This window comes from Diadema setosum, chromosome 15, assembly GCF_964275005.1.
Source record: "Diadema setosum chromosome 15, eeDiaSeto1, whole genome shotgun sequence".
NCBI lineage: Eukaryota > Metazoa > Echinodermata > Echinoidea > Diadematoida > Diadematidae > Diadema > Diadema setosum.
The window spans coordinates 38,256,537-38,269,827 of NC_092699.1; the positions used below are offsets into that span (position 1 = coordinate 38,256,537).

Genomic DNA, 13,291 nt, shown 5'->3' on the forward strand with positions numbered 1-13,291 from the left:
TTCCCAAATATTCGCTTTGACGTCGAAGAAAAAGACAGTAGGGGTCTATGTCGAATCGATAAGTTCTCAGATGGATATCGTCCTAAAATTAATAAAAAATGATATATGAATTTAATAAAGTGATGAAACCTCATACATGTAAGGAGAAAATCAAGGCATTGGAAGAAATTGCAATTTTCCGCTGAATTCCGAAGATTGCCGATGAGTGTCGATCACTGATCTCCCCTCGAGATCAGTGGTGTCGATACTACCCGAACGATAAGCGTCAATGAACAAGTACAAGATGGCGCTGCCCATGACAGAAAGGAAAATGCCGGTCTCCTCCTTTTGCGAGGCAAACTCCCAAATTCCAGAATGGTTACGCTCCGAACATCTCACGGGTGTAAGTATTTACAAAGAAATTTGTATTGTGCACGCACTTGCAATTCATGTAACATGTTAGGCAAAATTCTGAAGATATTTCATTCACCTCCGAATTCTCCGATAATGACTGTCAATAATTATCATGGTATGGTATGACGTTTTTATGTGAAGCCAATTTCGGTCACGGAATTACTTTTTTTTTTTTTTTTTTTTTTTTTTTTTGCTGTTGAGTCCTTGCCTTCTTTTAAGCACACATAAAAAAAAATTAGATATTTAATCGTCGAAAATAATTGCATCTGACTGATCTGAGCTGAGTAACGTCAGGATTCTACAGCAGTGTACATACTACAGTGTCCAAATTAACGTTAGAAATTAAGACTAACAGTTAAGACTATGAGTAAGAGATCTAACGTCATGACGTTACGTTAACGTTAATGTTAACGTTAGAAAGAGGTCTAACGTTAGACCCTGCACCACACACCTAACGTTACATTGTATACCCAGTCATTGGGTGTCCGGACAGGTTGTGGGACCGGACGCGTACTGTAAAGTGCGTCTGGTTTGACAATGTCAATGACGCGCCTAACGCGACGTTACATAAGCCATGTCTACACCTATCCAAAAACTTGTAGTTATACTAACTACGAGCGCAAAAATGCGTTCCCCTAACCACAACAAAACTTCGATGCCGTTCACACCTACATGCAGTTAGCAAAACCTCGAGGTAAAGATAACTACGATAGAAAATAAAGGGCGCCTAGTTTGCACATAGGGTTGCGCACTATTGTGGAAAAAACTGAGCGTCGTGGTTAACAAAACTCCGTTCACATCTGTCATAGTTTAATTTTAAGTGCGCTGACACAGCGCACTTAAACTTTGGGAGAGCTACACTGAATTGACGGCCAGCGCATGCGCACACAAACATCTTATCCGTTCATGGATTTGAAATTTGTTCACATGTGATGTGTGCGTATGCGCTGGCCTTAGTAATCAGTGTATGTAGCTCTCCCAAGGTCCTCTCGACCGAGTCACATTCAGTCATCAATTCGAACAGAAAGGGACTATTGGCAGAACCAAATGTTGCCCGAAGCCTGTTTATGTTTTCAATACTTCAACTTAGTTGGTAAGTCTACAAATTGAAGAATTTTTGGATTTTAAGTTGAATTACCCACGATACTAAATCTGTCATGATCCTGAATGCTACAATGCGAAGCCCCATTACGCTATGCATATGGGGCTGCTGGTCGCAGTTAATTGCATGATTACTAAGAAATGAGAGCACTTTGGGGCGAGTAAGTCTCTCAGTGTTAGTTATATGAAAGGTACTTTAACCTGAAACACGGAAATTCAGGGAAACTTTTGAGGTACCAAAACTTTTTATTATCTTTAACACGTGTGCTTGCACGGCATATTATACATACCTAACACATGTTTGCTCAGTCACAAGCAATAATTTACACTCTTTTTGGACAAAAATGTCTTCAGAAAACTTTGTCGTTTGAATATACTCCTCGCTAACATGCAGGTGTTTTCCAAAGTGAACATGTCTCTTTGCGCACACTAGTCACGTAGAACGTTAGGTTACTTTTCAAGAAATGACTGGGGAAAACCAAAATTATGGAGCTGGTTGATGAACTGATTTTCGCAAACTTCTCGTATGGTGAATGATGTTGTGGAGCAAGGGAGGATCGCAAGTGTGTTCAACTCCTGTCTGTCTATGCAGTTGTGAGTGCCAGCTACATGTGTAACGTTCGTTTACGTGTGGCAAGTTGGTACTGGTACACGTGTTTTCATGTTTAATCACTCCCCAAATGATCGGTCTTCTTTGCAAATTAAGCAGAAAATGCAAGTAGCCGTGGAAAATTTGACATTCATGATTTCTTTAAGTGTTATATCTGCGATAAAATGTAGGTGGAAATTGGATTAGAAGAAAATTATTTACCCATTTATGCGGAGAGGCAACCTGATTAACAGGTAATTTTAATGTGCATTGGAACTGATTTTGACATTACTACCCAATAGGCCGGTTTACTACAGAGCTACCAAGTCTCACGCATTCTGCGTGAGACTCAAGCATTTAGGGTCTGTCTCACGATCTCACGCATGGCACCCATTTTTCTCACGCATCTGGTGAAGTCTGCAATTTGGGCCAAAATTAAGGAGCAGAGCTCAAAGTATTAGAGTGATAGTTGCAATTGAAGGTATATTTCCCTTTTGCCTTTCAAAATATAGGTCTAGTAAAAAATAGTCACTTAAGTATGCACCAGATCGCATCATTAAGAGCTAATAATTAAAAAAAGCTCCCTACCATGGGAGGGGGACACCTTCCCCGTTCGCGTGCGCATGCGCACGAGCGCCGAGACGCCGAGTCATAAAAATCTCACTCATAAAATTTTTTTGAACTTGGCATCTCTGTTACTAATGTATGCACAGATCTTTAATTTTGCACACGGCCGCAACCTCGGGCAAACAAAGGATGCGAGCCTGCAACGTCGGCTGCTGCAGCCGTCCCCGACACGTCCCCACATGTAGACTTACGTGTATGTTGTTTACATGTGTGCGATGCATCAACTTCGACTTTACCTCCTGGCATTTCGTGTGGCTCTAAATTATTTCCCAACCTTAGATGAGGGAAAATTCTGCTGTGATCGAACGCAATTTGGACTACAGTATAGTTTCGATTTTATTGAATTTTGGCTTCGATTTTGTCTTCAGTAGTTCTGAAAATGGGTGGAAAACACTGCTGCTACGGAACATACAACAGTATGACCGCATCACTTCAAACTTCAATGATTTTAAGCATTATGATTGATCGTGAAATCTAAACTAGACAACGAATCTTTCATAATCGATATGTTTCCATGGATTTTTTTAAAAGTTAGACTCAGATTGATTAGACTTCATGAAATATAATGACGATTTTGACCTATTTTTCTATTAACAATAACAGTTAGTTTAGGGAGCCTAGCCCTATATAGACTAGATCTAGACGTAGACCTAAAATTAAAAACAAAAACAATGATAGACCTAACCTCCCTGACATTCGCAGTAGGCAGCATTTATTTCCCCCTTGACTTATTCATCACGACCCAGGTCTGGTACGTTGGTTTGTTGAGGTATGTCCGGTCGGCCTAACCTCACTAAGGAAAACACGAAAAGGGCTCGTGTCCGAAACCTCATCAAATTTCAGGCTTGAAACACTCCCATCCACAAAAAGACGGTAGTCCTCAAATGACTTGTATCCCTTTAGGTTTTCCAGTCATAGTCAGTCCGATTGATGATCAACAGGGGTCGCACTTAACTTTTTTTTTTTTTAACTAGCCAGGCGGACTACTTAGAATCAATTTTGACACTGAAGCAATATTTTGGCTGGCCAGACGGACTAGTAACTTCAGAATTTTTCGATTATTAGCTAGTCCGATGTGATTTCGGGTGGCCAATGGCCAGCGGACCATCGCCAATTTCGAACCCTGATCAGGTAGCTGAACACGTCAAAGAGTCCAAAATCTGGAATACTCTCGAAGTTGGATGTAAACCCAGCGAGCTTGTTAGGATCGGAGAACGAGCAGCCTACCAGAGCGAGCTTCTCCTGCAGTGACCGGCCGGTGTCCACCCGGGAGAGGTCGGGATCGATGGGCAAATCCAAATCGACTACGGCAGTTGCACTAGTTCGATGAGTTTCTCCTTGTTGTAGCCGCTTGTGCTCACACCTATATCCCTAAAATATCAGTTAATTCCTTAACTGTCCAATTCTTCCATGGCTTGTTCGAACTTTGGCGAGAACTTGAAGCTGACGCCATCTCAAAGCAAGATTATAGCAAACAAAAGTTGTCGATTATCCGCAGCGAGTAATGATCGTAGACAATACACGCGTGAATGCAAAAACAGTGTGGCGCGCGCGTCCGCTCTTATTTCGCTTGCCCGACTTAGTTACAATCACTAGGGTCGCGTGGGGTTGACATCATTATGCATATCATTAGTAAACCGGTCTCTTAAACGGAGTACCCATTTAAGCGATACCCGATTACGTGGAGAGTACTGTATACTTCACTAATTTGCTTAACCTGTTGAGGATGGACTGATTTTGCTACAACAAACCATAACACGCATTTCCCATGACTCTAGGCGTGACACCTACCCGAGTATACTCCGGACTCATCCTCAATGGGTTAAACATTACCGGTATCTGATGTTATATTCACTGTATGGTCTCACTTTTCCTATGTGTGTGTGTCTTTCATACAGACTACCATTATGGCCGTGGAGTTTGACGGTGGGGTGGTGATTGGAGCAGATTCGAGAACTACCACAGGGTAAAGATGATATTAAATTCTTACATGCAACGATAACCAGTCCTCTAATATGAAAAATGTATCCTAGAAAATATCAATTAAACTTGTTATTTTCTCTCAAGTGCCTGGTTGGTTTTTCTTTTTATAAACAATGTAAAAAATGTATATCCTTTTTCTTCAGGAGTAATTAAAAAAAATGTTTTTGGTTGAATGACTGCCATTCTTTGTGACTGAGAGCCTGGATAAATATTTAATGATGATATAAAATTTTAAACTTGACTTTTCGTTTATTGCAGTTTTGTAAATTGACAATATCTATAGAACCCTTTTATTCCGGTAATACGGAAGTAAAACTACAGTTGTATAACCACAATTTTAAAAGTGAAGCTTTATAGTGTATGCATTCATTGTGGAATGATAGGCACCACAGTCACATGCCTAAGGATATTTGTTGTGGGTCCCACATCATAAAATATTGCTAGAATATCAACTTCTTGTAGCCACAGGCAGTCAGGAAGCAGGATTCTTGTCATTACCATGACACTTTCCATTACAGCAAAATGCACTGTCATAGCAAATGTTAAATATGGAAGGGCCCCTAGATTTGAATGGATACTTTTGTTAATCTGCATAGCTGGAGATTTGCCATCTACATGTAACAGCTGGTGTGAGAGATTTGTAGATATGAAAACTTGACTTAATGCTACAATGCAATAGTCATGTCTCCTTTTGTCAAACCAATTTGTGTCACCTGGTAAAGAGTACACTGTAGTACATTGATCTAATATAAACATACAAACGTACAAGTTTACTAGAACCCTGGCAGCAAAGAGAGGAGCAAATTATTTTTATTTTTTCTCTTTTTTTTTTTTTTGGGGGGGGGGGGGTATAGCTTGAAATGGCAATTGATTAAGTTATGTATATAAATAGCAGCTTATTCTTTGGGACTGTGACATTCAGCAAAGAGTTGTCACTTGATGAGGTCACTTGATGACAGTCCTTGTATAAAGATGTCACATGGAAAAAACAAACAAATGAGTTAAAAAAAAAATGATGCTTTAATCCTTTGGGTCCATGCTTCGTGATTAAACACTGAATGTCACTTTACTCTAGTAGAAGCCTCAATGTACTATAATCCTCTCAAGTCTTAAACACACAGATGATTGTCCATGAAGCCATTTGTACTTTCAGGTCTTACGTAGCCAATCGAGTGACAGACAAGCTGACCAAGGTTCATGACAGAATTTACTGCTGTCGTTCAGGGTCAGCAGCAGACACTCAAGCCATTGCTGACATCGTGTCCTACCTCGTGGAGTTTCACAGGTGAGCCTCACTTATGTTTAATAAACACTCTTTTGATAGTGAATGTGTGGTAAGGTGCTTGTACCTTACAATGTACAGTTAGACACTTTACAAAGGCATAATGAATACTGCTGCGCAATACCTAACCCACCTGTTAACCACCCCTACAGTTTCCAGATATCATCTCTGCTCACAGAACGACAAAATATTACTTCAAATCCCGCAAGCAAACACCAAGGCAGTCGAACACACATTCTCATATGCCTGTTCCATTATCTAGAATACTCTACCACAACACATCTGCTTGTGTATTAGAGAAGAAACTTTCAAAAGGAAAGTGTAGACTAAACCGTTTGAATTGAGTTTTATGCACATTTTTTTATTGTATGTTGTAACAGTGCTCTGATTACGTTTCTGTAAAAGTGCTTTTAAAGATAAGAAACAGTTACTGTTGTTATTATTATTATTATTATTGTTATGATTGTTATTATTATTATTATCATCATCATCATCATCATCATCATCATCATCATCATTACATGCGGTGTTTGCAACTGGACGTTTGCTAGAGCCAACGATATCATTCTATGTTACATCAATTGCATCAAGTGATGTATTGTATTACAGATCATCAACCCGCATAGTATTGCATTATACAGTAGAGTTGGTAGGAAGTTCTGAATGCATATATACGCCTTGATGTAGTGGGGTTTATGAGTGTTGTACTCTAATCTATATTGTAACATAAAACATAAACAATGTTCTTGAAGGGTGGTACCCCTAAAGAGGATGCACAAGATAATTAACCAATGTGAGAAGTTTATTGTCCTATACGTTGCTGGCATTCTTGATGGTAAAACCTTCTTTCTGTTGCCCACCTAGGCAGTGTAATTTGTTGAAGGCAGGTATGTTGCTCACATCAGTGAGGAAAACTATTCACTGAGAGAAATTTTTTAATATACAGGCAGTATAATTTGGAGAGGATTTCCTCATTATGTCAAAAAGATAAACACCCGTAATGCTTTTCGGATATCATTGCGAAAATATCTGTTATCAATATAACAATGATCCCCTATGAAAACATGTAAATAATTATGTACATATAACAATTTCTTCTGTAAATATTGTAAATACATTATATTATAATCTATATCATTAAAAGGACTGGCCTCGACTAGCCTGCACGCTATCGCCAGTTCTTTTTTGCCAAACTATAACTATTAATTGTTGTGACTTTGTTGACGATGTTTGTTTGTTTGTTTGGTAAATAAATCTCATTTCATTTCATTTCATTTCATTTCATTTCATTTCATTTCATTTCATTTCATTTCATTTCATTTCATTTCATTTCATTTCATTTCATTTCAAATATAAAAGTGGGAAACATTGATATATCATAACAGACTTGCTAGCAATGAGTCCTTTGCTATGTGAGCTTCTGCTGTTAATATTGTAACATAGAATTCAGTCTCTACCACTTTTTTTCATTTCACCAGTATCAATCAGAATGAGCCACCTCTTGTGCACACGGCTGCCAACCTGTTCAGAAATCGTTGCTATGACTACCGAGACCAACTCGTCGCTGGCATCATTGTCGGAGGATGGGACAAAGAAAAAGGAGGACAGGTGAGAAGGAAGGAGGATTTACTCTTCCAGTGCCCAAAGATCTGGTAGTCGTTCAATAAGCAAATGGCTATCATGCAGAATTGTAGATGAGGCAAATATGAAAGTATTAGAAAGTTCTCGTACCATAACTATCCATGATCATGAGGTTTTTAGTTTAAAAGTGATTGGAGCATCACTGCCTGGTGATAGAAACAAGTAATCTTTGTTTTTGCCTGCTACTTCTAAAACATCTCAATGGAAGAATTTCATGAATTTGAATGATCATGCAGTACCTGCTGCATGCTATACAGATTAGAACCAACACTTGCTGTTGGGCGGATGTCCGGTGGTCTAGTGGAGATGACGCATGTCAGGATATCAGAAGGTTGTAGGTTCGAATCCTGCTCAAGTATGTATGCCCATGATTTCTTTTGTCATGGCTACTACTAAAACACTGATCAATTCAGTGCTTATTTACGTTGATGTAGGGCAACTTGGCAATCATTTGCAATAGCATTAGCACTAGCCGTAAACTTGAAATCGCCTATTGTAGCATCATTCTCAGCCCCAATTGTGGTGTTATATGAAAATATATATGTCTTTAGTTGTGTATGATATTGAAGAAATAAGTTTCTGTGTATATTTCTGTTCTTCTTGTATAATAGGTATACTCTGTGCCTATTGGGGGTATGTTTGTCAGACAACCTGTAGCCATTAGTGGATCAGGTAGTACATACATCTATGGCTATGTGGATGGTAACTACAAAGAAGGCATGCAAAAGGAAGAATGTTTGAAGTTTGTTGCAAATGGTAAGTCTTAGTATTCTTTTGTTTCGCAGCGTATCTTAGATATGGCTGGTTTGCAGCCAGTATTTGTTTTCTTGTGAGTAGTGGTTTTCAGTATCTGTTGTTTACCATATTATACTTATAAAATAAAACCAGTGGAATATTCATGCTACACATTTCCCTTTCAGCTCTTCCTATTTTTCCAGGCTGGGCATTTTCTATGAAAAATAAGTTTGTGGAACTGTCTTTGTATTTTCTGTATACAATGTAGATTATTCCAGTCCTGTAACATCACTGATTATTGTACGTAGCTTTCTTACCCAGTAATGATTTCATGGATTTAACCAAAACAATAAGAAACCATAATCTTGGAACAAATTATTTGATATACCTCAAACTTCCCTGTTGTGTTCTAATCTTTTGGCAGTCACTGAATCCAAATCCCCCTACATACATACATACCAGTAATTACCCAAAAAGTGTGTGTACTTTGCAACTGATTGACAATTGCCCTACAATTGTACATCGACGTATTATATTTACGTCAATGTAGGGCAATATGTCAATCAGTTGCAATGAAAACATCTTGACGGAAGAATTTCATGAATTTCAAGAAGTGTGTGTACTGTCTTGAAATACATGTAGCACCTGAACTACACCTGTGTTTGGAATTTCATTTATTCAGTCTCTTAACACTTATTATCTTCTTCATCAGAAAAGTGATGGCATATTTTGCAGCTAGTGATGATAGTATTTCCCGAATATCTTCGATCATGTGGTTTTTTGTTGTTGTTTTTTTAATCAAGACTAAAAACAAGCATCTCATTTTGCCAAAGAGCTGTACAGATTCCCTCCAGATATAAAGTTATTGCAAATCTTTCAATGGAAGTGTCCATTATCCAGTGGGCTTGTACATAACCTCACTGTCACTCATGCTGTATTTCAAAGAATTTTGTGGTACTGGAAGTATTTGAGTTGATTTGAAATGAATTGAATTGCCTGTTGTGCCATTTTCCTGGTAATGCAAAGCTACACACGTTGTATGAGGTGAAGTGATTTTGACATCTCATCAGATGAGTCATTCTAGCTGAGAAAATGAATTTATAATGACATCCATGAACTCAAGAATGAATGGAAAAAACATTCATGAACAGGACACTTCCAAAGTGAAGATTTGGTCAGGTCTAGAGTTCTGAATCCCCTCAATGGCTCAAACAAGTATCTTCAGACTGTTTGTTTTCAGTAGCATTTAGGCTGTCTGTGAGATTGCATTAAAAATGCTCTAAACTTACCAATGGTAATTTCCAAGGTGACATTTTGTCATTATCTGAATACACAGAAACAAATTGTCAAAATTGAAGAAAACATCAAATCATGCACCAAACATGATTTTTGATTGTATATTTGTACATACTAAATACTGGTCACACATGGGAGTAATTTGTAAAAATGCTGCAATTGTTAGTATACTTCCTGTCAGGAAAATTTTCTGAAAATTAGACAAGGATTGTTTGAAGTTATCATACTTTACCAGTACCCATTATGTCTTGTCTTTCTTTCCAGCTCTTGCCTTGGCAATGCTTCGAGATGGTTCAAGTGGTGGTATCATTCGCCTGGCTGTCATTGACAAAGATGGTGTTGAAAGAAAAACAATCCTTGGAAATGAATTGCCTCGTTTCTATGAAGGTTAAAACTGTCTGTTCTAGGAAAAGGCCATAACAATGTTTTGTTCACAGTTTTTTTCATAATTTAAACCAACCAAGACTTATTGTCACACCATTCCATGCAATTTGTATGGTGCACTTATTCCACATCATCTTCAACCATCCAAAGCTTTGATTTCTGACATTGCAATGATATCGGGACAGTGTACCAATACTGATGAGACTTCCGTTTGTTCCTTTTCATATGTGTCCCTTTTGTTAGATGATAGCAAAATTGTATTCAGAATGTGACAAGAGTCCTGTGGATTCGATAATAATTGAAGCAGACTTAAAATTAATGTGAGATTACTGATCCATTGCTTTCTTGACAGAGAATGTCATTGATGAAATAGAGATAATCACAAAATGGGGCAATCCAAGTCATCAAATCAGGCTTCAAAGTAAGATTGCAGACCTAGGCTTATATCTTGCATTCCGTGGCCATATGCTTTATTCATGGAATGGTGTGACAAGTTTGTTGGTGTGTTGTACGTGGTTAAACTTATGTGAAATTGTAATTATGACAGATTTTTGTAAAAATCATCAAATGTTAAATTAGAAAATGAAGCAGTTACTTGTAGACTACTAACCTAGATAGAAACAGTTTGTTGTTGTACACGATATCTCATGCATACACTCAGTATAGTATTTCACTTCAATGTTGGCCCTAAAGCCATTCTAAGACAGTCTTCTGACATTCCTCTAACACAGCTCTAATATTTGGTAGGACTGGATAAATACAGGCATGTCACACCATTGACATCTTTGGAGACTGCAAAATGGAAAGAACTCACCAGAGCTGCTGACTTTCAGTCAGGAGTTAATATCAATCTGTGTCAGGCTTTATTTAGAGCTTTGACTCAGCCAAGTTCTCCCTTGTGTGAGGTTGACTTCAAATTAGGTGAGGGATGATGTCCATGCTATTTGTCAAAGAAATATTTTATTCACAGCTACCCTGGCTTAGAAAATATTGTGGGAACATCTACTGAATCCCTCTAATGACGGCTTTTTTTTTTTTTGAGTCACACACAGGTTCTGCCTTCATCATTGCTATAATTGTTGCTTTATGTGCAAAAGTGAATGAGACGTCATATGTCTGTAGCTTACCAAAATACTTTTGCAGTGTTTAAATATTAGCAAAAGAACATTGTGAGATGTTATCAGCCACCAGTCTTGTGATGCTCAATGTACTCTAGAAAACTTCAAAGGCAGAAGTTGGGGGTTTGTACTTTTGTTGTTTGCTTATTATGACTTCTTTTTCTGTGTTTCACAATGCTACTAAAGTTAATAAAACTTTGCTATTTACTGTAGGAAGAAAGACACAGAAATAACATGATTGTCATAGTCAAAACCAAAGCAACGATTTAAGCCTCAAAAATCCTTCTGTGTGTATGCTGTATTGGGACTACCTTCAAGTATTGACTTCAAATGAGTATCTATAAGGAGCACAAGGTTGTAGCTCTCAGTGCATGTATAGAGTGTAAAGTGCCCTGTGTCTTCTGTTGCTAGTGACAGTCACAGGAAGTGGCTCTAATGTGTATACTGTCAGGCTTACCAAACAGCTGTTTCTTATTCACAGCTGTCACTATCATTCATAAGTCATTTTCTCCCCTCAGTGCTTGCTATACTTGACTCCTAGGGTGCTTGACAAACCACACTTTGTTTCTCCTCTTGATCATAGCTGGCCTTAGTTGATCACACCTTGCCCTTTGGTAATCTTTGCTACCTGTAAATCTTCTATACCAGTGGGAAGCACAGCATCCCGTGCTTGGGATGGTGATAGTAGAGTTCCATTATTAAGCACACAGATATTATGTTCTCTCATATGCATGATTAACCCTAACTAGGCCGGGCTATTTAGGTAGTTGATAGAGCCGGGTGGGGGGAGGCCTCCCAGGCCCCCCTCCAGATCTTGGCCATCGACCGCGCGATCGCGACGAAAATTGGCACACACATTGCCTATGATGTAATCTAAAATACCATGAAGTTAATTTTTCAAAAAAATTATCATTTATGCTAAATTATGCTAATTTATGCATAATGATGCATGAAATCAGACTATTTGGTATAAATCACAAAATAAAGCTCAAAACAGGCACATTTTTTGTGTAAATATTCTTTTTAGTGTCCTTAGCAAATGTAATACAAAAAATTGTGATATCAGAAAAAAATCTTAAGTATTTTATTGTTTTTTGAATTTCTTATGTATTTCTCTGTTTTTTCGACTTCATGTTTTTCATTGTTTTTTCGATGAAATTTGTCCGCAACATCGCTCCGAACAAGAAAATATGTTATTCATTGATTTTAATCAATAAAACACCAAAATAATCATGCTTTTATGAAATTTGCCTGTAAGCACAGTTTGCATTGAAATTCTACACGAATTCACGTTTTTTAGCAATTTTTGGTCTGACATGCACGTTCATATTTATGCGTAACTTGGGAACCACGCACCTGGGCGTCGCAAATTTGGTGTCAAAAAGATGTGGGAGACTCGAAAGAAAAAAGTCACGAAACGTCGCGGCGATAGCTTTTTGCGACTGTGATACATCGCGCGGAACGTCGAGGGGGGGCCTCGGAAACTTGGCAGTGTGTGTGATTTTTTGGCTAGAATATGGGAAAAACCATACATTGCATTGCAAAGTGGGAAAAGGAGCCAGGAATTCTTCAACTGAGATGACTAGGAAGCATTACTAGGTGAAAATAAAATCCTCCCCCAACATTGGCTTCATGCAAACAGAGTCTATGTCAAGGTACATACAATACTCTGTACTTTGTTCGAATCTATATAAATGTGCTGAATGCAGCTTGCTTTCTAGGGTCTGTGTTGTGACTGTCCTATACAGTGTACTTTATATTAAATAGCAAACAGAACTCCATATTTGCTGCCACGAGTTGTCTTCTTTTAGCCTTATCGGTTGTTTATACATTGAAAATCTCTTCTAGTGTTCTCAAGTGATGCATATGGCTAACTTCATGTGTGCCAACATACACAAAGATGTTCACTATAGATGACAGTATGGTACAGAGAGAATGCTCCGTTTGGTGGCAGGTGAGGAAACGGGAGGTTGCTGCAGGGTATTTATGTGGTGAGAAAGAATACAGCATTGTGCAAGGAACATTGCTTCTGTTGGTTGCGGAGTACGTGAGTTAGCGTTTTACAGGGCCAGGGAGGCTGCACACGATGGTCGGAGGGTAGAATAACTCGGATGTGACTGCGTGTGTGTGCGTGTGTGTGTG

The 13,291-nt window shown here is 38.4% G+C and overlaps 1 protein-coding gene across 1 annotated transcript; it reads left to right on the top strand.

Annotated features, from left to right (window-relative positions):
* Positions 1-274: 274 nt before the first annotated feature.
* On the top strand, positions 275-12,930 carry LOC140239313 (proteasome subunit beta type-6-like). The gene is made up of 6 exons (XM_072319185.1): positions 275-382; positions 4,609-4,676; positions 5,847-5,978; positions 7,454-7,583; positions 8,228-8,372; positions 9,912-12,930. Exons 1-6 carry the CDS (start codon positions 284-286, stop codon positions 10,037-10,039), a joined length of 702 nt encoding a protein of 233 aa, XP_072175286.1. The 5' UTR covers positions 275-283; the 3' UTR covers positions 10,040-12,930.
* The last annotated feature ends 361 nt before the right edge of the window (positions 12,931-13,291 follow it).

Coding starts and splice junctions, on each gene's coding strand:
- LOC140239313 (XM_072319185.1), top strand. CDS start 284: ATGGCGCTGCCCATGACAGAAAGGAAAATGCCGGTCTCCTCCTTTTGC. Junction 4,677..5,846: donor GATTCGAGAACTACCACAGG/GTAAAGATGATA, acceptor TTGTACTTTCAG/GTCTTACGTAGCCAATCGAG. Junction 7,584..8,227: donor ACAAAGAAAAAGGAGGACAG/GTGAGAAGGAAG, acceptor CTTGTATAATAG/GTATACTCTGTGCCTATTGG.